Source organism: Vigna umbellata, chromosome 1 (genome assembly GCF_029865625.1).
Source record: "Vigna umbellata cultivar VRB3 chromosome 1, Vumbellata_1.0, whole genome shotgun sequence".
Taxonomy (NCBI): Eukaryota; Viridiplantae; Streptophyta; class Magnoliopsida; order Fabales; family Fabaceae; genus Vigna; species Vigna umbellata.
The window spans coordinates 99,374,643-99,400,118 of NC_142165.1; the positions used below are offsets into that span (position 1 = coordinate 99,374,643).

General features: G+C 34.8%; 2 protein-coding genes across 3 annotated transcripts; both read right to left on the reverse strand.

Annotated features, from left to right (window-relative positions):
• Nucleotides 1-6,583: 6,583 nt before the first annotated feature.
• LOC124834825 (serine protease SPPA, chloroplastic-like) lies at nt 6,584-16,357 on the reverse strand. Of its 2 annotated transcripts, XM_047309623.2 has the most exons (13): nt 15,937-16,357; nt 15,662-15,845; nt 14,471-14,608; nt 14,107-14,277; nt 13,925-14,028; nt 13,554-13,621; nt 12,743-12,909; nt 9,661-9,730; nt 9,187-9,341; nt 8,512-8,617; nt 7,402-7,489; nt 7,175-7,318; nt 6,584-7,089 (listed from the first exon to the last, which is right to left on the reverse strand). In XM_047309623.2, exons 1-13 carry the CDS (start codon nt 16,273-16,275, stop codon nt 6,859-6,861), a joined length of 1,965 nt encoding a protein of 654 aa, XP_047165579.1. In that variant the 5' UTR covers nt 16,276-16,357; the 3' UTR covers nt 6,584-6,858. The 2 variants fall into 2 exon arrangements, with proteins under 2 accessions (XP_047165579.1, XP_087961203.1); XM_088105077.1 differs by lacking the exon at nt 14,471-14,608.
• A 6,908-nt stretch (nt 16,358-23,265) lies between these two features.
• LOC124834776 (uncharacterized) lies at nt 23,266-25,476 on the reverse strand. The gene has a single exon (XM_047309570.2). It carries the CDS (start codon nt 23,898-23,900, stop codon nt 23,475-23,477), a length of 426 nt encoding a protein of 141 aa, XP_047165526.2. The 5' UTR covers nt 23,901-25,476; the 3' UTR covers nt 23,266-23,474.

The following is a 25,476-nucleotide window of genomic DNA, read 5'->3' on the forward strand; positions in this document are numbered from 1 at the left end:
AGTGGCAAATGTTGCTTAATATGACAATTTTATAATATTGGTGATCAAATGCTATGTATGTCCTGTAAATGTTGATTCGATACTCTACCATGGGATTAACATTATATAATATACTGAATATCTGTTGAATTAACCATCATGATTCACTTCTCCTGTACAAACTTTGCTTCTCTTTAACCAAAAGAAAGAAATAGATGAAGTTATACTACCCACTGGGAACGAGGATCGAACGTTTAACCTCGTGCATATTATCCAAACTTTTCAGGCTGATTCCAGTAGTTTATTTTAATACCTTTTTTTTTTGTCATTATCAAAGTTTATACTAAACTTTATTCGGTGTCGATGAAAGTGAAAGATCATGTGTTTGAAGTTTTCTTTATTATTTGTTTCGGGTATAAGGTTTGGGACGTCCTACGCTAAAAACACTCCATGTTGTGCCGAAGACAGGGCAGACCTTGATGACCGGATGTAGGTTGAAGACTGAACAGGCCACGTAAATACTTCAAGCGCTCCAAGCTGTGAAAGACCGAACGGTTACCTGTTTGTTGAGGACTGGACGTGCTGGCGAAGACCGAACGAACTCTCTCCTCTTCTTCGTATCCTAGTTGTAGTGTTTGTTCTCCCTCCTCGTTCTCCAAGCCGGGCGGGCGGACACCTGTCAAAGGCACTCCGACGCTCAAGTCAGTAAAGTGACCGAGCTGTTATTATAGCAAGTAGAGCATGTATTATGCAACCTGGTAGGAAGTCATACCTGAGACCTTTATTTATACTGGTTGTAATGGGCTTTTACCTTTCGTGGGCCTGATGACAACCCAATCATACCTTAATCTCCATTAGGGGCTTTAATGAGCTCGTTTGTAATCTAATCATGCGGTCTGTTCGACCGGGATGGTCGGTCGGTCGGCTGGGGTAATTGGCCTGGTGTTGGCCTAAGAAGAACCGTTCGGTCTTAGGAATAGCCGTTCGGTCTGGACCATGTGGTCGGCCAGAATGATTGGCCTGGTGGTCGGCCTAAGGATCGTTCGACCTATGGGGTAGGGAGGACCGTACGGCCTAAGGACCGTTCGGCATGTGGGGTAGGGAGGACCGTACAGTACATAAGCCTCCCAAGCCCGAGCATGATTTTATTATGCGAAGGGGTTATGTTTATGGCCTTCCTGCTACAGATGGGATCTTCTGTTGGCCTTTTTTCTGTCTTCGTCGTTCGTTGATTAAGATGACTGGCTAGAAGGCTGAAACGAGTCATGCCTTAAGGACAAACCGTCGAGGTTGAACGCTCGATACCTAATTCCGCGAAGTTTGAGGCCATCGAAGGCCGAGTAGTAGAGGTCGAACGACCAGAGATTGGTGGTCGAGGAGGACGGATGGGGTAGAGGCCGAATGGGCGTGTACTGAACGCCGAATGGCCATATACAAGGCCGAATAGTCGTATAGCTGATGCTAATTTGGTTAAGTATCTGAATGGTAGAGAGGTCGAATGGCCGAACGGTTGGGGCCGAACGGTTGGGGCCGAATGGTTGGCTGAGTATTTGTGAGTCTGGACACTTGATGCCACTTTTGGCTAAGTACCTGAGGCCGGATGGAAGAGGTCGTATGGCCGAATGGTTGATTACCGAATTTGGCTAAGTAAAAGTGAGGCCATGGACGGCCGAGAGGAGGAGTTGAGGCCTTTAGAGGCCAAGTTGAGGCCAAGAGATGGCCGAACGGTTGAGGCCTTTGGAGGCCGAGAAGTTGAGGCCTTTGGAGGCCGATAAGTTGAGGCTGAGGGGGCCAAACAGTTGAGATGTTGAGGCCTTTGGAAGCCGAGAAGTTGAGGCCTTTGTTAGGCCGAACGGTTCAAGCCTTGGAGACCGAGAAGTGGAGGTTTGTGCAAGGCCGAGAAGTGAAGGTTTGTGCAAGGCCGAACGGTCGAGACTTGTGAAGGTCGAACGGTTGAGGCCGTGGTGGCCGAGAATGTTGAGGCCTCTGAGAGTTGAACGGTTGAGGCCGCAGAGGCCGAGGAGTTGAGGCCTTTGAAGGTCGAGGAGTTGAGGCCGAGAATTTGGGGGCCTTTGAAGGCCGAGGAGTTGAGGCCGAGAAGGTCAAGTTGAGGCCAAGAATTTGGGGGCCTTTGAAGGCTGAGAGGTTGAGGCCACGGGAGGTCAAGATGTTGAGGCCTTTTGAAGGTCGAACGGTTGAGGCCACGAGAGGTCAAGATGTTGAGGCCTTTTGAAGGTCGAACGATTGAGGCCTTTGGAGGCCGAGATGTTGAGGCCTTTGTTAGGCCGAACGGTTCAAGCCTTGGAGGCCGAGAAGTCGAGGCATTTGGAGGCCGATAAGTTGAGGCTGAGGGGGTCGAACGGTTGAGACTTGTGAAGGCCGAACGGTTGAGACCTGTGAAGGCCGAACGGTTGAGGCCGTGGTGGTCGAGAATGTTGAGGCCTCTGAAGGCCGAATGGTTGAGGCAGCAGAGGCTGAGGAGTTGAGGCAGCAGAGGCCGAGGAGTTGAGGCCTCTGAAGGCCAAAAGCTTGAGGCCATTTCAAGGCTGAACGGTTGAGGCCTGTAAAGGACGAACGATCAAGGGCTGTGAAGGCCGAGAAGCTGATCTTTTGAAATGCCTCGAACGACAAGGTGGACCTCGAAACGACTGGTGCGACAGGGTGTCCCGTTCACCGCGCGACCAAGTCGACAAGAGTGAAACTCCGTTCATCAACTTGGGTTTCCGTAGTAACCGGGTGGCAGTGGTTCTCTGGGAAGAACTCATCGTTCACCACCCGACCAAGTTGACAGGAGTGAAACTTCGTTCATCAACTTGGGTTTTGATACGTTTCGGCCGAGATTCCTCGTAGTATGGCTGACTGGTTGAGGGTGAACACTAGGGGCCGAATGGTTGGTTAAGTACCTGTGAGGCTAAGTTTTGTAGAGTACCTGAAAGGTCAAGATACGACTGAATGGTTGAACGTTGAGGTCGGATGCCGATTGTACTTGAGACCCTACGGCCAAATGATTTGACGTTGATGCCAATTTTCACCATGTACCTGGAGGCCTGGTTTAAGAAAGTACCTGATTACCACGGCCGAACAGTTGAGGCATTTGGAGGCCGAGTCCCTAAGGTCAGATTTGGCCGAACGGTAGGGGTCACGGAAGGCCGAGAAGCCGAGGCCGAACACCTAATGCCAGATTTGACTAAGTAGTTGCGAGGGTAGGTTTGGGGAATTACCTTGGAGGCCGAACGGTAGGAAAGTGGAGACCGAATGGCCATGCGAACGAGGCCAAGTGGCCGAGTTATCGGGTAGTCAAGGCCGAGCGTGAGAGGCCGAAAAATTGAGCTGACGTTCTTTTGAGGCACCACTCACTGGTTCCTTGTGGCTACAATGGGGAATACTAGCTCGACCTCACGGTGGACGCCAAAATGTTTCGGGTATAAGGTTTGGGGACGTCCTACGCTCAAAACACTCCATGGCCGAAGACAGGGCAAACCTTGATGACCGGACGAACGTTGAAGATTGGACGGGCCACATAAATACTTCAAGCGCTCCAAGTTGTGGAAGACCGGACAATTACTTGTTTGTTGAGGACTGGACATGCTGGCGAAGACCGATCAGGCTCTCTCCTCTTCTTCCTATCCCAGATGTAGTGTTTGTTCTCCCTCCACGTTCTCCAAGCCGGGCGGGGGGGCACCTGTCAAAGGCACTCCGACGCTCAAGTCAATAAAGTGACCGAGCAGTTATTATAGCAAGTAGAACATGTATTATGCAACCTGGTGGGAAGTCATAACTGAGACCTTTATTTATAATGGTTGTGATGGGCTTTTACCTTTCGTGGGCCTGATGACGACCCTATCATACCTTAATCTCCATTAGGAGCTTTAATAAGCTATTATCGTTTGTAATCTAATCGTAAGGTCTATTCGGCCGGGATGGTCGGTCAATATGGGTGGTCGATCGGGGTAATTGGCCTGGTGTTGGCCTAAGAAGAACCGTTTGGTCTGTACCATGTGGTCGGCCAGAATGATTGGCCTGGTGGTCGGCCTAAGGACCGTTCGGCCTATGGGGTAGGGAGGACCGTACGACCTAAGGACCATTCGGCATGTGGGGTTTGGGAGTTAGGGTTTACGGTTTACGGTTTTGGGGTTTATGGTTTACGGTTTATGTTTTAGGGTTTAAGGTTTAGGGTTTTGGGTGGGTTAATTAGAGGGAGAGGGTTAGTTAGAGATTGGTCAGGGGGAGAGTTGATTAGTTAAAGGGTGGGTTAGTTAGTTAATGGTGAGGGTTAGTTAGTTAGACAGTGATGGTTAGCTAGTTAATGGTGATGGTTAATTAGTTAGAGGTTGGGTTAATTACATGATGGGGTCAGTTGGTTAGATGGTAGGTTAATTAGAGGTTGAGAGTTACTTAGAAAGTGAGTTAGTTAGAAGGTGAGGGTAGTTAGTTAGAGGGTGAGGGTAGTTAGTTAGATGGTGAGTTTGTTAATGGCGAGGGTGAGTTTGTTAATGGTGGGGTGAGTTAGTTAAAGAGTGAGGGAGTGAAAGTTAATTAAAGGGAGAGGGTGGGTCAGTTAGTTAGAGGGCAAGGGTTAGGTATAGGCTAAGTTTGTTAAAGGGTTTAGATGGTAAGTTCGTTAGGGTTAGGGTCTAGGATCTAGGGTTTAGGATTTAGGGTTTAGGGTTTAGTGTGTGAGTTAGGTAGAGGGTGGCTTATTTAGAGGGGAAAGGTTAGTTAGAAGTTGGTTAGAGGGGAGAGTTAGTTAGTTAGATGGTGGGTTAGTTAGTTAATGTTGAGGGTTAGTTAGTTAGATAGTGATGGTTAGTTAATTAATGGTGTCGGTAAATTAGTTAGAGGTTGGGTTAATTACATGGTGAGGGTTAGTTGGTTATAGGGTTGGTTAATTAGAGGGTGAGAGTTAGTTAGAAAGTGAGTTAGTTATGTGAGGGTTAATTAGTTAAAGATGAGGGAGTGAGAGTTAATTAAAGACAGAGGGTCAGTTAGTTAGAGGATGATTTAGTTAGAGGGTAAGGGTTAGTTATAGGCTAAGTTCGTTAGAGGGTTTAGATGGTAAGTTCATTAGAGGGTTTAGATAGTAAGTTTGTTAGGGTTAGGGGTAGGGGTAGGGGTAGGGGTAGGGTTTAAGGTTCAGGGTTTATGGTTCAGGGTTTATGGTTCAGGGTTTTGGGTTTAGGGTTTAACGTGTGAGTTAGTTAGAGGGTGGGTTAATTAGAGGAAGATGGTTAATTAGAGGGAGATGGTTAGTTAAAGGGGAAAGTTAGTTAGTTATAGGGTGGGTTAGTTAGTTAATGGTGAAGGTTAGTTAGTTAATGGTGATGGTTAATTAGTTAGAGGTTGGGTTAATTACAAGGTGAAGGAGTTGGTTAGAGGGTTGGTTAATTAGAGGGTGAGAGTTATTTAGAAAGTGAGTTAGTTAGATGGTAAGGGTTAGTTAATTAGATGGTGAGTTTGTTCATGGTGAGGGTGAGTTAGTTAAAGATGAGGAAGTGAGAGTTAATTAAAGGGAGAGGGCCAATTAGTTAGAGATGATTTAGTTAGAGGGTAAGGGTTAGTTATAGGCTAAATTCGTTATAGGGTTTAGATGGTAAGTTTGTTAGGGTTAGAGTTAGGGTTAGGATTTTGGGTTTAAGATTTATGGTTTATGGTTTAGGATTTAGGGTTTAGGGTTTAGGGTTTAGGCTTTAGGATTTAGGGTTTATGATTTAGAGTTTAGGGTTTATAGTTTAGGGTTTATGGTTTAGGGTTTAAAGTTTAAGGTTTTTGGATTTTTGAATTTAAGATTTAAGGTTTTAGGGTTTCGGGTTTTAGATTTAGTATTTAGGGTTTTGAGTTTCGGATTTGGGGTCTCAGATTTGAGGTTTGGAGTTGGGATTTAAGGTTTAAGGTTTGGAGTTTGGGATTTATGATTTAGAGATTAGAGTTTAAGGTTTAGTAGATGATGAGTTAGTTTGAAAGAAGGAGGTTGGTTAGTAAAAAAGCAAAGATGTAAGGAAGGTAAAATCTGTTAACTAGGATTAATTAAACACTATTATCATAATTAATTATGATTAATTAATTAACTGTGAGTTAATATATAAAATTAATTAACTAAATTTATTAAGTAATTTAATTATATTATATGTTTCACCAACATCAACACTTCAAAAAACACGTGAAGAATACGCCACATTGACCATTGTCTATATGGTAAAAAAAATTATATTTGTTAAGTTATATTGAAACTCAATTAGCAAGTTACAAATAGTGAAAATTTATCAATAATCAATTTGCAAATAAGAACTATAACAAATATCAAAAAAGTAAATTAATGTTTTTCTTTAATATTATTGCAAGACAATCCCATTTTGTTACTCTTGTCTATTCCACTCTATATGCAAGCTTTGGGGGCTTAAATTGCTTTTCAACCAGGAAACTCATTTCAAACATGGAGGATTATAGGTAAAGTATAAAGCTCAAATATATGAATCTACAATTACACTAATTTATAACGCAATTAAAAATACTTATTTGGTTTTCTTATTTTCTTTTTCACCTTTTCCTTATCAAACCCTGAAGTCCAAATAATTTCTGCGTTCGAGTAAATTAGCATAACTTCTAATTTGTTTTTTGAATGAAATTTTCTCTAAAAATGTGGAGACAACATAGTTTTCATGGTACATGAAACATCGGAATGAGATATTCTCACAGTAATATTCTCTCTATTATCTGACACTTCAAACACTTATCTGACACTTATTCTCTCTATTTCTCTTTTTATTACATCATATTATCTATCATACCTCCATTTCTTTCTCTCTCTCTCTCTCTCAAATAAGCATACCTCACACTATACAATGAAAAACACAAACAGGAAAAACACTTAATACTTAACAACTAAAGGGAACTAAGATAATCTTTCATCAATGCCAAAATGGGGTTGGCGTATGGATATCCTTCCAATTTCTCAAACACGATTCCGTCCATCCGTGCTTGGACTCCATTGGAAAATGTCAAGTCCTGTAGTAATTCATTTAAAGTTCTGTCTACTCCAACGAGAGAATTACCTAGACCACTCAAAATCTCGGGCAGAGAAGGGCTGGGTCTTGTGACCTCCACAACAGTAACCTGACAGATCAAGCACAAAAATCAAACTGTCAATTGAAGTGTAAAGCATACCAACTCTAGAAACAAAGGCATTATGAAAACCAACCTGTCTATCTTGAGGTATACCGGCCTTCAATTTTGCTATGGCAACAGCTCGAGAAAGGCCACCAATAGCATCAATCAAACCATTAGAAGCTGCATCCTTGCCAGTCCAAACCCTCCCTTGTGCAACCTCTTCCATCTTGTCTACCTAGTAACAAGTACTTATGGTAACTTCGATGTACAAAGATGATCAGAAAGACATCAAAATAGCTTGTTTAATTTAAAGCGTACAGTCATAGATCGAGAAAAGGCTGCTTTATCTCGAAATTGTTTATAAGCATGCTGAACAGACTTGGAAAATAGCTCTGCTTCATCTGGTCTGTATGTAGCAGAGAAAGAGAGAGAATGATCATGAGTACCAACCCTCCAATCAACCAAAACTAATGTTTTTTCACTTGAATGGATTTGAGGGAGAGTGATTGAATGGATTTGAAGGTAAATTTTGTTGTTGTTTATTTGAGTGGATTTGGAGGTAAGTGAGAGTGGATTTGGAAGTAAAGTTTGTAAGAATTAGTGTAAGATTTGATTGATGTGACAGATTAAAAAAATTTACTTCCAAATTCATTCAAATAAACAACAAAAATTTACCTTCAAATCCTCTTAAATTCATTCAATCACTCTTCCCCAAATTCATTCAAGTGAACAAAGTGTAAGTGATTAAGCATAAGTGGAAGCTAAAAAGCAAGACAATAATGACAAACAGGCTATATAAAACGAAAAAAAAAAACTCATTAAATCAGCATTAGCATCAGTAAAATAATATTCCAGCACTGCGAGCAAGCCCTGGACATGTTTAGGGTGATCTGAAGAACCTAGAGGATAGAGGCAGCATGAATGTTCTGCGTATTTAACTTCTTTTGCCATATTCCGCTCGCTCAGATTAGAAAACTTACAGTAGGGGAACAGCTGCATTGATGACAACGAGGGCAACTGCAAGTCCTTGGAAAAGAAGTGTACATGTTTCCATCATACATTTCAACTATTTGCACCCCTAAAGTCATTAATACCCCCAATATGCTCTTTTAAGGGATACTGAAAAGGAAGAATATAATTGATACCGGTAACAACTGATACATTGGAATCCTAATCACTGAATTAAAAAAATGAGTACACTGAACCCAGAACCGTGTTAAATGAAAGGATTTCAAATACCGCCACAAATATGGAATTTCATTATCAGCGTATTAGAACTACATTGGAGACCATTCAAACCGATACATTATGTCTTCCATTCTCAAACAGACAGTGCCTCGCAGTCAGATATCAGATGGCCCAGTGCGCTGGTTAATACTCTCTACAGCCCTAAAATCTTGATAACTGAACAATAACAAATTCCATTACCTAAATGAACGCTGTTCAGCTGCCCGCAGCTCAGCATATCTACCCCTTGATATGATTTCTTTGTTGAAGCCAATCTTCTCATAGAGTTTCCCAAGGTTAAGCTTTCCTACAAATATATTTGTTATCATATAATCAAATTGTTAGATTACGATGTTTGGAGCGCTGTTTGTTTATAAAATTACAATGTTTCCCTCATTATTTCAGAGCTCAAACAAAATATTTTCGTTTCAGCTACAATTTCCTTTGGTTGAAATCAGTTATCATTCAAATAATCCTACAGACTGCTACATTTTTCTTCATAAAATGCTATATTATATTACCATATAGACACAACTCATAATATGCTATACATATTCCTGGGTGGGAGTTAACAGAAATTCATGCATATAGACATTTCTAAGTTGATTTTCAAGAAGAGTTTAGATTTGACTAAAAGGGAAAAATAGCAATAGTCATTATAGTCATTATAGTCATCTAGCTATAGATTATGAGTCTAAATCACTAGTTTCCTAAATTTAAGAAATGCCAATTCAGTTTTTAACAAAGAGATCAGCATTGTCGACCATACAGCATGCTTATGTGGGTTCGTAGTAATTATTAAATTTTATATTATTATTTTCAGTTAAATTTATCATCCATAAATCCCGTCTCTCGTACTGTAACACCAAGGTTCACCTGTGACCACTCCAATTGAACCAGTTAAGGTAAGACTTTCTGCCACAATAACTCCTGCTCCCATTGCCATGTAGTACCCTCCACTTGCTGCCACATCAGACATTGAAGCAATGACTGGTTTTGAGGCAGCCAGAAGCCTGATTTCTCTCCACATCCTGCAAATCATGACACCCAAGCTTTATTAGTAAACAAGCAAACTAACCGAAATACTTGCAATTAGAATCATAATTTCATGACAAAGATCACACGTATTTCCATTTTCACTAGATCATTAAAGCCCTCTTAATTACTCTAAAACTAAAAGCATCATCTGAAAGAAATTATGAAGAAAAAAAATTATAGTACAATCCTTAAAAAAAGTATTACTGAACCCAGAACCGTGTATAAATCTTTCTTAAATGTATTCAACCAACCCTATTGTATGTCACTTTAACAGAATGAATTTTGAACAGTGGGTAATCTACCAGCACTTACAAATCAGAAGCAAGGGCATCCCCTCCTGGACTGTCAATTCGGATAATAGCAGCCTTGTATTTATTTGACTCTGAGGAAAAAGAAGGCTCAGTGTGACCTCAAACTATGAAAGTATATAACCAAAAAGAATAAAGATCAATATCATAGGCCAAATGTTTCATGTTTGACAAACAGCGTCATATATGAAAAATGATAGCCAATGTTATCCCTATATTTTGGTCCTAAAAACAAACAGAGCAGTTGCACCTTGCCGTTTAATACTCACTCAAGTTACCTAAATGAATATGATTAACTCCCACTGCATACATCGTGCAACTTAAGGACAAAGATCTCATTTGTTATTTACTATTTCTCCAGCAAACAGGTTTCGGCCAAATTATACATCAGACATACGAAGGAAATTATTCGTCTAAAGCCTCATTTTTAGCTGCAAAAACATAAAAGGAGTGTATTCCCTAAGATTGTTCTCACAGCCTCCTTTTTACAACCATTTGTCAAAGTCTCTAGAGACAGAAACCTTATTTCTTAAGCCCATTTAGTTGAAAAACTTAAAAGAACTCCCTGAGCTTGTTCTGGCAGTTTCTTACGTACAATCATTTGTCAATGTTTGGGGACAACCATATTTCTAAAGAACCACGTTAACTTTAAGAATGAGTTATTGGAGGAAGGTAATTGGGAATCAAGGTAGTGCTAACCTCAATTGGGATGGGATGTCTACAAAAGTTAGGAAGGGATGTTAGACCAATCTTTAGTGAATCAAAAAGGTTTCAAACCAAGATAAGCAATCTTGGTTATAGAATGTAAGTATTCAAGAAAAGTAAGAAACAAAAATGAGTGTTTTAAGGCCATACATGTAGGCAATAATGCTGAAATTAGGTAAGACACTAGAAAGACAGAAAGGAGACTGTTAGGAGATGGTGACTTTACGAGAAAAGGAATAAAACATTAAATGCCTAACTGCTAAGGCAGTTAGGAAGGGCAGGGTTATTGGCTGTATAAATAGCAAATAAACAATTGTAGTGGGGGGTCGATTGTTTTGATTGTAGTTCTAACAAGATTTGTCATCCTGAGGGGGGAGGTTAGGCTCTCTAGAGGGAGGTTATGCTCCCAGACCATTCTTTGTAAAGAGGATTCTTTTACTGGAATAATAGAAAAATCCATTCTTCCATTACTGTTTTCTATCTTTTGAGTGTCTTCTTGTTAGGTTCCAAACTCAGGAACCTAACAGAGACCGTGGAAACTGTGACTGAGGCAGACTCCAAAGCTTTGAAGAGTTTTACTGAGATTTAGGGTTAAAGAATAAGTATATAGGGAAAGAAAATCAAAAGATTTGGACCAAGATGTACTAAGGATGAAGAGGGAAATTTTTCGGTTACATATAGATGAAAATATCAGAGGGATAGAAAAACTATTTTTATCATGTTTTCAATAATAAACAAGGATTGACCTCTAATATGCAAGAATAACTAAGCAAAAGGAAGAACAAATTTTGGTTTACTATTGATGAATTCATGTTGGAGAGGTAAAAGAAGCCTTTAAAGAGGATGGATAAATAAGGAGGTTGCTGATCCTAATGGTGTTCCTGTTAAGTTTGCAATTGCGAACGAAATTAGGGTATCACTTGACTTACTAAGTTAACAAGATTTATATATAGGAACAAGAAAGTCAAAAATGTAAAAAAGGAGCAATTTGGGGTTTATATATAGGAACAAGAAATGTTCAGAATTTGTAAATTACAAAAAGATAAACTTTAGAGTCACACTATAAAATTATGAGAAAATGTGATTGAACATAAACTAAAGAAGAGATTAAGATTAAAGGGAACCAATTTATTTTTATGCCAAGAAGATCTACAACAAAAAGTTATTCATCTTCAACAGTGTTAATTGAAAAGTACAGAAACAAAAAAAAATGCTTACATATAGCTTTGATTGAATAGTAAAATACGTATGATCAAGAGTCAAATGAGTATTGTTGAAGGTTTCGTAAAACAAAAGTGTTCGTGTGGCTTACATCCGAGTTACACAGTACATGTATAATTTTGTAACTACTAGTATGAGAGATCCTAGAAGCAAGACTGAGGCCATTCTAGAAAGATTGATACGTCAAGACTTTACTCGATTAATAGTCTTGGATGGGTTTGTTAGGGACATTTAAAAATATTATCTCTAACTATAATTTTTTTGTGGGATGATATAGTTTGGATTAAGGAATTAAAAAATAAGGAAAGAGGTTAACTCTAAACTTGAGATTTGTAGGAAAAAGCATAAAAATGAAACGGTTTTCTTTTGATTAGAAGATAGAGTATATGCATTCCAGTCTAAGTAAAAGAGAGATAAATTATTGGGAAGTAAAATTTAGAGAGGTCGTACCACAAGTTTCTATGTTTATTACAAAATGATTGGAAAATTAATAATGTCACACACAATAAACAAGATGGGAGATTAAACTGATCAAAGAAACCAGTGATTATTTGTGACCACAATGTTTCTACCAAGCTCAACGGGAAATTCTCATTGTTACATGATCCGAACAATTATACTTTTATTAAATTGAACTTTAAAGGGGCACAACCAAAGATACATCGGAAGCATCAAAAAATGAAAATCTTAAGAAGCACACAAGAAATAAGAACATACAATAATGATTATACATAAAAAAATATGTTAGTATGCAACCTATTAAAGGAAACATGACAGGAAACCAGTTAAGATGGTTTGTGCATGTGCAAAGAGTGTCACAAGAGGCTCCAATGAAAATAATAGATCACATGGATTTTAACTGTATGAACAAGGGGTGAGGGAAAAAGGAGATGGAAAGAAATCATTAGATCACAGAGAATAATATCACAGGGAATTTGGTTTTTAATCAAGCTGAATGACAACATTTGATTTCATGCAACTAACCTCATTGGGTGGGATGAGGCTATAGTTGCCGCAGCTTGTTATAGTGACATGACAATTGTTAATAATGTGACTCTAATGAAACCAAAATAGGTATGATGTACCACTAAAGAAAAATACCATACTCCATGAAAATAGTTATCGAATTAAAGAAGGTAACTCCATAAGATTAAGTGTACCTCTTATACTGCGTATCTTCTCAATTAACTTCTCTCCAGTGATACCTGAGCTACGGGCACCTAGTGGACTCTCAATACGACGAATACTCCCTGAAGCTCGGATGATGGCTATTAAATCTTTACCATTTGATAGTCCAAGAGTTGATTTCCTAACTCCGGAGTATTTTCTGCATTTGAGGAAAGTAAATATCAACATATGGCTGAGTCTTTAGGTTATTTTAATTTATGAAAAATATTTTCAGATTATTAATCTGTTGGGAAACAAGATGTGATATACTAAGTCTTATTTTGCAATGTTAGTATCACCACTTGAGCTGCTCATTTGCAACCAATAAATGGTGGATGACTACACTACAAAAGCTAGCTATCTTAGATGGAGAGCCCGATGTGGGATTCAAGTCTAATACCTTGCAATTGGATCCTAGCAATAACTAAAATCATGGAATCAGATTCTGACTTGTCATAGTCAAAACCTAAAGATCAAATAAAACCTTCCCCCATGATGCAGGGGTGAGGAGGGGAATCCATGGTTCTAGGTTAATCCCCAATAAGAGTGAAACAATAAAGAAACAGGTAAAAATTAAGGCAACGTTATTTGATTATGGAAGTTATTACAGCCTTCAAACTATAAATTTCTGAAAACGGAAATAAAATGAGACAAAGGAACAAACATTTTAACAGTCAGAAAAACTTTTATTTGAGTAAGGATTTGTCGAAAACTTTGAAGTTAACTTTTTTCTATTCTGAATAAATGCCATACTTCAATGTAAACCATATTAGATTTTTGAGGCTCTATAAGAAAAAAAATTACCTGTAATCAACCATAGGCAGATTTTTATTTGTTTTTACTTGAAGTCTCTCCTTCAACCTAGTAATAACCTGCAAACATTTATCGTTTCTTATCTTTTTAAGTGTTGGTCCACCTTGATAGTATCCTTCAGAATTGTTCACCGATGTTAATTATCAATACAATACATATGAATGAAGTACGCTTCACAAGTTAATTGACTGATGTAGCAAATAAAACCAACAGACTCTAAAGGAGCTGGACAAAACCCCTTTCCAGAAGCTTTCCATTAAATGAGATTGCCATACTCTATATGATTATATTAATCATGCCATCAGTTAGCAGGTTGACAAATGCAAGTGATCAGTCTGACAGATGCAAGTAATCAGTCATACCTCATCCTCATAGATTATGTCTGATATGAAGCCCTCCTCTTTAAGTGTCTCTACTTGATAAACACCTTTATTTATGAAGTTCTCAATATCTTCTCTTTTCTTTCCTGTATAGAATATGCAGAAACTCAAAAAAGTTAATTTATTGATTCAGGCTTCAAGTTGGTCTTTAAATACACTTGCACCTCTAGCAGCAGAGACTTTGTCCAGCCAATGTGTATAGATATTATCAAGCAATGAAGTAAGCATCTCATGATGATCTTCAGACATGGTTCTACGGGTAAGTTGATCTCCTACACTTTTGTACTTGCCAATCCTTTCTACTTCTGGTTCAATTCCAAGATTCTCTAAAACACCTAGAGAATTAATAAATAATATGAATAATTAGTTTTAGGCCAACTATAGTCATCAAAGAACTTAAGGGTCTATTTAATTTGAAAACATGCCCAAAGTTTTAAAACTTTTATTAAATAATTTAGTAGAGTGCACCAAGAACTAAAAGAACATTAGTCCAGAAAAACAACCCAAGGAAAAGCAGAATCCGCGTACCTCTGAAGAATGGAGCCTGAACAGTCAATCCAAACAAAGAAAAATAAGCACTTGGAGGGGCATATATTTCATCACACGCACTTGCAATATAATATTCCTTTTCTCGACAGGAAGGGACATAAGCCACAATAAATTTTCCTACAAGCATCATGAACTATCAAAGCTGCCCGTAACTGGCAAATATCAGAGCTTATGGACCAAGATATTAGATGATTCATAACATTATACATATTTAGTATCACCAATTACCATATTTAAAAAGCCTTTGGAAGAGCTTATATATGGACAACATTTGGCTTAAGAAAATAGTTCAGCATGCTTCATGTATAGCTTATCAAAATAAGCTCTCTTTCTTTAGCTTATTCCAATGAGTCTCGTGGTAAAAATTATAATAGATGGTAAGTCACTCGAATAGCTTATAAATTGCTTTAACTAGCTTATAAGCAGCTTTGACTAGATTATAAGCTATTTTGATCCAAAGTTTGTTTGTTACAAGAGTTTATTTAGTAATTTCTAGCTTACACAAGCTACTTCATGCAGCTTATGAAAATAAGCTAGCTTATAAGCTACTAACTTTTTTTTTACATTTTTCATTTTTATTCACGATAGTTTATTTGGAATATCTCTTTACCTTAAATAACTAAATATGTCCTTTTATGACATTTTTTAATTTACACTTTCAATTCAATTGGCTAGCTTGTTAGTTCATTTTACCAAATACTTATTCACAGCTTATACGCTTCAGCTAGTTTAACAAACACACAACAAAGCCCTCACATGATAAAGGTTAATCGAATAAGCAATTAATTAAACTTAATACTCTCATGCATCCTCACTCGAGGTGCACAAACTTCAGTTGCATTATTGCCTCAGAAAACCACAAGCATCAGTTTTCTATCGTAGAAGAGAAAACACACTGATCCAGGCAACAGACAAATGCTAACCAGTTTGCACTTTAACAACATACTGGAAAAAAAAACATTAAACAAGTAAATAATTCTTTTGAATATCCTCTAGAGGATACGTGATTAAAACCACACAGACTGCCAATCAGTATATCACCATAACTTATTCACTTGACCCTGGCAGATAAAATTATTGTAAAACAGAACGTAGCACTACAAAAATAGTTATACGTAAATTATACGTGTTACTACATTTTTTTTCCACCATAACAGTAATTTCACACACCTGACTTTCTGAAATCGAATATGTGCCTTCGAATTTCTTCAACCTTTGCCCAGCCGCAATTTAAAATATCAATGTGGAGATAGATACCGGAAATTCGAGGATCATAAGCTGCCTTCAAGAAATTATCACAGATTTGAGGCAGAGATAATCCCCGAGAGAACCTACTCTTCCGCTGATCCGATACCTAAAGTGAAGAACCACGCGAAATAGTTAAAACAGTTATTAACATAACAATACTGTGAGCTAAGCGAAAAGCGAGGTTGAGAGGGTGAAACCTGGCCGCGCAACTTGATTGTCAAAACGGTGCCGTATCGGAGCCGGTGCCAGGGTAAGGCCGTTAGCATCTTGAGCTTGACGATGAATTTTTTCCAGCCAGTGAGAGGCTTGAAATCAAAGTCTCCACTCGGATAATTCTCGACACCACAGTTCAAGGTTTGTTCGGGGACAGACGAAGAATAACGATAGTGGAAGTGGAAGGGGAGGGATGCGCGCGTGAGATGTTGTTGTGGACATTGGAACTGAAAGCGTGTAACTGCAGATGAAGATGAGGTGATCGACGATAATGCGGCGTAGATACAGCGGAAGCGGTGGACGGCAATACGAGCCCGTGACATTTCCGTCACTTTGCCGCTTCCCTGAGGCAAAACTTGGGAGGGAAAAGAAAGCCGGGAAATTCCAGAAATTTCACGGCAAAAAAAGGGAAGAAGAAATAATTTTTTATTATTTATATTATAGTTTACTTTATTAAAAGAATTACAAAATAATCTGAATTTATAGGAGATATTAACTACGTGTCCATTTTCTTTTCATTCAAACCAGAATGCTTTTTATTCAAAAACTATGTGTCCACTTTTTTTAACGTCGATAATTAATTAGATTTAAAAAAATAATCAAATTTAAATAAAGAGACTCTTAAATGTAAGAGAATTATTTTAGATTAAAAAATAATTAAACTTAAATAAACAGTTATTCAAACAAAAAATAGTAAAGTAATTTATTTAATTTAAAAATAGTTAAATTTAAATAAATTGTCGTTCAATGTATAAAAATGCTAAAATAATTACTTTCGTTTTAAAAAATAGTTATATAGAAAATGAGATTGAAATAATAAAAATGTTTACATCCAAATAAAAATTCATTTATTAATAGATAGTAATTATAAATTTATAACGTTCAATTAAATTATCGAGTTTAATATTTTGGACAAACATAGCAAATAAATTTATTTTCATAAGTATTATTTGTCTTTATTTTGATTTCATACATTGATATGGGACGAAATGAATATATATTTATCTCGTAATATTTATTTTATTTTCGTTTAAATTGTAAAATATACCTAATTTATCATGTAACTTAAAAGTTATACATATATTGTTATTATAATTTTTTTACTTCTTAATAGTTTGATTTTTTATATATTTATAAAATTTATTCAAAAATTTAAAATATTTTTTTTTCATCACAATCTTAATTATATATTGTTTGGATTGTATGATTATGTTATTATTAATTTCATTAAATCAAATATTCCTATATAACACATTAAATTATTTTTATTTTTTAAAATATTTTTATTGATTATTTATAGTTTATACGATAATGTTTTATTTTCTTTCTATTGTTTAATTGCATAATTTTTTATTTATTTTTGGGTAAAATAAAAATATATATATTTCTTTATTCTTTTAATTTAGTTTTAGTGGTAAAAAAATTTATTTGTTAAAATAATTTTCGACAAGTTTTTTTAGATTTCTAATGTATTTGTCATGTTATTACACTCTTAATTATATGTTCTTTTCTTTTGTAAGATTTTAAAATATTTATATTTGTTATTCATTTTTATAGTCTAGAATATTATATATGAAAAATTAAATTAGTGTCTATTAACACGTGATGGTGTTTCTTTTGACTGTGAAACGTTTATATAGACATTTCTAACCCTAAGATGTCAAATTTACTACTGTGAATGGTGAACCTTGATCCTTACATTTTTCAATAATAACTACATAAGTTTCTTTATGAGCACACATAAACATTCCTCTCCAAATTGACTACCTAATTACTACATTTTTTATGTTTTGTATCACATCCTTTAAAAAAATTGCATATTTTTGGATTTTCTTGATAGTTTCTAACAAAGGTATATTAATTTCTACCTTTCTAAAGGCATCCATGATCTCCTTATCCATCTCTTCCACCATTTTACTCTTCTGGTCAATTCTCTGTGGGAAAGGAAGAGGAATGGACGATGGCTGCTCATCACTTGCACGAGGAGACACATGTTTATAATTATCTTTTTGCTGGACAGTATCTCCTATAGTTGTATTTGACCCATTAGACAATGTAATCCTATCGTCTGATATTGTCTTAAACCTATTGTTTAGGTTGTCTGATGTTATGTTAGTCTTCTTTTTTTTTCTTCTTCATCAAACTATGGATTATTAGGTGCTTGAATGATTTTACTTTATCTCAAAGTAATGGTACTGACATATTTGGAATTTACGAAAGACTGGGCTGGGAGCTTAAAGCCACGAGACTGCAATTGGTTCAAACTAGTAGCCCTTTGTCCAATCTAATTTTCCAAATTTTGAATTATGGCTCCTATTCTCCACTGGATTTGGATGCAGTGAGTTGCCATTTGCTTTACTAATTCATCCGAAGATGATTCACTTTGAGCACGTGCAATCGCTAATGGAACAAGTTGTTATCCTGGTCGTTGAGGATAATAAGACATATTACTCATCGCAACATTGAGTTTGATATGAAATATGGTTGTTGTGGTTGATATTTCCATTCTAGGTTTAGGGTGATTCCTTCCACTTGGTGATGTAAAAAAGGGTTAAAAATTATAATAACTTTAAAAAAATAATAACATAAGGAAAATTCAATATCTTTTCCTGCCATGTGAGTATCAACCAAATAAAACAAAAAAACATAATAAAGAGATAGTAATAATAACTATTTTCTCTCAAACTAAACCTCCTATTGACGATTAAAACAAAGAATTATATGTTTGAAATTTACTGTCCAAAAATCAACCCGATCCAAAGATGAATGACTTTACAATAATAAAAACATCAATACAAACTTTGCGAAAAAGACTTTATCTCTTTCTATCTCGCTTGGTTTTTCTTTCACGAAATAACTCTTTTAGTCCTTGTTAATATGATGATTCTCCACAAAAAGTAAAATAAGACGTAATAATTTACATTATTTAATTATATTCTCATCACATGAAAACAATCTAATAACATAACACTTGTGTCCTATATATGATTGTTATATTATCAAAATAATTTATTAGTTCCATATATATTTGTAACATAGATGGACTCAAGATCATATCTCACAAATATCTTTTTAAAATTTAAACAAGTAAATATATATTTGAAATGTTTTAGTCGATGAAAATGAGATGAAGAAAACAAATATTATATTTTCATAAGTGAAAATTTTTAAAGAGGAAAAATAATAGAAAAAAAAGGTTAAAATTTTTGTGTTGGTGAAAATAAATAAATTGCGTTTTCCAAAAAAAAATACAATTATGTATATACTTATATATAGAAGAGAAATGAGGAAGATATATTTTTAAAAACATACTATCTTTTTTATATATTTTCCACTTGTTTTACTCACTTCTATAAAATAAAATATGTTATATTTAACAGAGAATAACACTTTTATTTTTATTATTAAACAAGAGAATTATTTTCTTTGAACTGATTGTGTTGTACATTTCCATTCTATATATTTTTTTCCTCACAATCAATTAACGCTAATGAAAAGAAAAAAAAGAGTAATGGTTTTGTGATGGAAAGGATGAAAAGAAAAACATAGGATCTGCTACTTTTTTTAAAAGACAAAAATAAATTCTAAAGAGGTTGAGATACATCATAATTAGTTATGTTTTAGAAATAATAATATATCTTCAATTACAAGCTTATCATAATTTGTTTTGGAACCCTTAAATCAATTAAAAGAGGAAGAAAAAATACTTTTAAACTATATTGCTATAATTATAATGAATAAAAATGTCATTTTTATGATAGAGTCATACCGAAGATTATAAAATTAATTTAAGTGTTAGATGTAAATGAAAACCTTATAATTTTCTTTTTTGGAACATAAAGTTAAAGGAATAAATTTTTTTAACAAATATTTTGGTATTACATAATAAGTGAAACTTTTGTTAGTGTACAAGTTCATTTTTAACGTTGGAAAGTGTAAAGAAACTTTTGGTTTCTGGGAATCTAACACTCTTAAATGCATATTACTTTGGGGATATGCTTTTTCCATATCCAAATGGAAAGCGACTTTGTCTTGAAAGCATGATGATGATTTGCGTTTAACTTCTTCTTTAGCGAGACACAGTCGCAAATATTAATGGTGGAACCCAGTAGGTAGCACCTAGCTACCACTTCATCCACATCTCATCATGCACTCCATACCATACCATAACATACTACTATCATTCATCATCTCAACCATTTCTCTCTTTTCTCATACAACAAAGGAATCCCTTCTCCTTCGCACACATCTACACAAATCTTATATTCATTTTATAACTTTTTTAAATGCTGATTTCTACTTAAATTTTTAATTCTTTTATCAGGAATGAGTTAGTAAAAAGTAATACCATGTTTTTTTTAATAATGATTTGCTTTAATTGAAGTAAGAAAAGTAAAATGATATATTATTTTAAGATAAATAAATTTTTAGAATTATAAAAAGTTATCAAACATTCTTGTATTAAATATTTCTCAAAATAATAAACTTTCATTATTAAAATTTGTTCAAATATATTCCACATAACTCATTGTCTAAGCATTTTAAAAAATTCATTTTACGCATCTCAGTTATGTTAATACCACAAATTTCATAATTATTTATTATTACATAAAAATTTATTAAAATAAAAAATAAAAGCAAAACATGAAAATCACATCAAGTGGATTAAAAATCACACTTCATAAAAATAGATAAATTACACTATAATATAAAAATAAATATATAAAGGTAAAAATATTAAACGACATAAAGAAACCATTCATGTTCATTTGGCTCTCTCTAAAATACCAATGTAAATAGTTAAATAAGAATAACCTCTAGTTGCATAAGTAATATATTAATCTTAAAGTAAATTAACAATAAAACTTGTCATATTACATTAATAAATGAAAATCACCCGTTCTCTTTAGTTTGATATATAAAAACTTAAAAAAAAATCAAAGATAGTATTATATATATATATATATATATATATATATATATATATATATATATATATATATATATATATATATATATATATATATATATATATATATATATATATACTTATTAGATTTATTCACAGTTATATGCATTATCTTTTTTTTTTAAATAACGTAAGTAAAAATAATTGAAAAATGAAATCTATTACAATTTTTTATCCTCAAAACTATTTAGATAATTGTAATAATGATAATCACTTTAATAAAAGAATTGTAAAGAAACTTCGTACATTCAACAACCAAATTCAAAGATAAAAATTACAAATTTTAAAAAACTCCCTTCAACCATTTTTACAACTACATAGCAATATAGAACACTAACATAACATGAAAGAAAATTCTCACACAAATAACATAAAATTACACCCTTTTTTTAATCTCCAAATTAAAAGATAAACAATTATTCAATAACTTTCAAAAAAATCAAAATTTTAGTTAGTAGCCCACATCCAACCAAACCAAATTGACCGAATCTACATATTCCATACCATAAAAGTAATATTTTTTAATATTTTTTTTAGAGAAAACACACCTACATCATTTATAATCCAATCAAACACTTCATCTAAATTGACAACAAAATTAAAAAAATTTAAACACCTATCAAAAGCCAAACTAACAATTGAGTATAACTTTATTTTATCAAAATAAGAAATTTTAATCTATGCAAATGTTGGAAATATTAAATACAACCATTCTTACTTAATTTCCAAAAAAAAGTCTAAAAGGATAATATCATATGCATATCCGATACAAATATTTCAAAATAATAAGTTTTTTACCATTCAATTATATTTCTATCTCAGCATATTCCGCATAACGCATAATCCAGTTACGATAAATACTGGAAACCTATATAACTTATATCTTATATATGATTTAAAGATCTTGTTTCGATATTTTAGTGAATTTTTGTTATCTAGCATGTATTATTAAAGTATTTTTTTAGCAACAATAATGTATATAATGGTATTTGATAATTTTATTAGATATCTACTTTAAAAAAAAGTTTTGAAAAGTCCACCAATTAACAATTATACAAACCGAACTACACACAAAAAAATTCAAGGCTTCTCATTTTTTTTTAAACAGGACGACGGACTATTATCAACTTCGTCGTGGGTTTTGTTTTTCTTATATTTAATTGTAGAGAGAATGAATAGATTTAGAAAAAATTGCAATAACGTGGCTTCAATTCTATCACACAAAAATATATATGACAAAGATGTGGCTTTGAATTCCTTTCACACAAAAATCATACAAGTTAAAGACGACATTAATTTCATGATAATATATCGAAATTGTGCATATTTTATTTTTTTAAAGTAAAGTTATATTTATGCACAACTTCACTCTTAAAAAGAGCATAGTCATGCTTCTCATACACACGATTTAAGTTTAAAAATGAAAAAAATTGAAATTATTTTTGTAATGCACAATTTCAATTTAAAACACTAAATTGTTTTCATCATAAAAACTTCGACATATTTAACAAAAAATTAATAAAATTAAAAATATCTTTAATATATACGATTTTTATGGGAAGAAAAAAAAAATCCTAAATGCGACTTACTCGACATTCAATAGTAAAAAAAATTCGTACTACTAAGAACATTTCCCTTGAACATACCTAATCTTTCCTTGTTTAAATTTTTCCTAAATGAAAAAACTTCACAATCCAGTTGCAACTAATATACAGTATTTATAATTCATACCAAATAAAACAAATAATACTAACTAAACGTGGTATGGTATAGAAATCTATAATAATATTTATACCACCAACATTGTCAATTATAGTTATCAAAAGTCTATTATTAGACTCTCTTATACAAACTCAATAAAATATCATAGATAAACGATATGTCAGAATATATAACTATAAATACTGTGTACCTTTAACCAAGTCCTCATAATTCAAACAAAACCTTTTATCATAATTATATTTGATGACAAATCATGTTTCGCAACATGCGAGACAGAGGGACACAATTTATGCATAGTTCATGATCAAAGTTAGTTAAGGTTTGCTGGTGGATTTGGTGCGATGCAACGTTGTCTATATATTGATATATGAAGCAAAAGTATTGTTTGATCAGTACGTAATTACACAATTGGTGAGTAACAGTAGCAGTGCTAAGTTCAAAGATTGTCGTCATTGTTTTCTAGGAAAGCTTTAGTAAAGAAGATTCCTAGCATAAGATTGTTCCCTTCAAGCTCCTTTCTTGACTAAATCAACTAACCAAATGGGATAAGTATTGAATTCACTGCAACTCGGGGGAATCTGATGCAATTGGATGGAGTGTGTTGTTTTTGGAATATCAGAAGTGTAAAAATGAAATGCCTCATAGCATAAAAACAGGAACATACTAGCTAGTACACAGCTGAACAACATGTTTTAGAAAATAATAACCAGATACCCTTAAATCCTTGCATGCTGTAGTTAATGCAAATCAGTAATTGCAGCCATAAATTATTTAGTTAAAAAGGAAACCTAAGCAACAAATTAAGAAGGTGTGGAGCAGGAAAACATGTGTCTATTTCCTTTTCCCCACAAAGTTTCTTTTCACCTTGGCACGGCCCTGAACTGGAGACTTATCTTTGGTAGCAACGAATAACATCCCTTTGTTTTCCGCCTTTTTCCCTTCCATTTGCTTGAGTTGGGTTTTATTTGCCTTCTTCTCTAAGCAACACTTGTCTGCATCACATTCCTCTTGAGCATTTCGCTGGAAATCCGGAAAACCATGATTAATCCCAAGATGACTTGGCCCAGAAGACGCATCGGAAGCCATAGAATCATCATCACTTTGATCGTCATCATCAGCATTCTGTGGATCGGTTTGAATGAGTTGGTGGTCGTTGTCAGCATCGTCGCTGTGTCCACCATCATCCATAGGGGACCCAATGTACATGGTCCATCCAGATTCACTGCTGTGACATTCCTCTCCACCGAATGGCTCCATCCTGCGGGTGGGAAGAAGGAGAATGGAGAATGGAGGAGAAAGGGAATGGTAAAGCAAAGAAAGGGTATATGTGTATCTCTTAAATAGGAAATTAAAAATAACAACTAGTGTCCGTTTATGGACACCTGAAAACACCAGCAGTTGAGTTATTCAGAGAGAGAGATGGTATGTGATGATGGTTATGTATGTGTAAAAGGTGTGAAAGAAAGCAAAGGTTGGGAATATGTCTTAAATGAGCATAGGGATATGTCTTCTCCACAGAAGACCACCTGGAAGTGCATCTAAAGACCCATTAATTCTCTGACTTACCCAGCACCAGACAGGTAGAAGCTGTCAATGAAAGGGAAATTAGCTCTTGAGAGAGCATAAATAGCAGAGTTTTCTTGAATTTGAAAGGACATAGGGGTTGTTCACTCAGTCATTGGGTTCCATAAGGGAGAAGATGCAATCATCATTATTTCTCTGCATACCTCATTAAATAAGAAAGATGGGTTTAAATGCATAATAGGTGGCACAGCCTACAAAAACTGGAGAGAATATAAGACCACTTTGTTTAGCTACCACTCAAGAGGCCTTCTTCGTTACCTGATTCAGCTTCCCAACCTTTTATTATCATTCCCTTGTCCTCTCCTCATAAACAAGCGCCACTTTTCCTCTGCTTCAAAATTCTTTCACCTGTCGGGGCTCTCTCGACAACTCCTTTTGTTTTCTTTTGTTCAAAATTCTTTTTTCATGCGACAACTTTGTGATGACTAGATTTTTGTGTTGGGTGTGGTAGTAGGCATTGAGGATTGCATGGTTGGATTGAGACGGTCAATCCTAGTTGCTGTTACGAGAAACCACATGCTCCACGTTTTTCGTTCTTCTGCAAACACTGCCCCACCATGAAATGAAAAGAAGCATCACGTGAGATTTGTTTTATTAAAAAAACATGAGAAGTTGATAAGCATTATGAAGAAAAAAACTGGGTACGAATAGTTGGGAAGTTGATGGTGGTGGTAAGTTTTGGTTGTTGAAGTTAGATGAGAAGGGAAGAGAGCATAGTTGTGCATGTGCAGTGATAAAGACGTGGAAGGGGTAAAAGAAGCGAAGCAAGAAAAACTGAGTTGTGATAAGTTTGAAAGGCAGTGTAATAGGGTTGGACCACTACCACTTTAGGATGCACTTAGGGTCTTCCCCACCTTAAATATGCAATTCTTATGCTTCGATGCCTAAAATTAATTGCCCCACTTTTTATTCCATTTCTTTCTCTTTTAAATGCCTTGGCCTCTGCTCCCTGCACTTTTCCTTCTTTTCAATCTACACAATCTTTTCAACTTCATTACCTCTCAGCTACCCACTGTAGTGTCTTTCACTTTTTTCTTTTTTAATTAGTAAATGCCCTTTTTATTATTTCTCAGATTTTCAAAAATAAGTCTGCAGGACAAGAATCATCTTTTTATTATTTTCTAATATTTAAAATTAAAATACACCAAAATAATATTTTGCTCTATTTCTTGCTTTCGCTCCTCCTCTTCCCTTTCTGGGTCGATTTTTTTTTATTGCTTAAATTTTAGATATATTTTAAGCATTATGT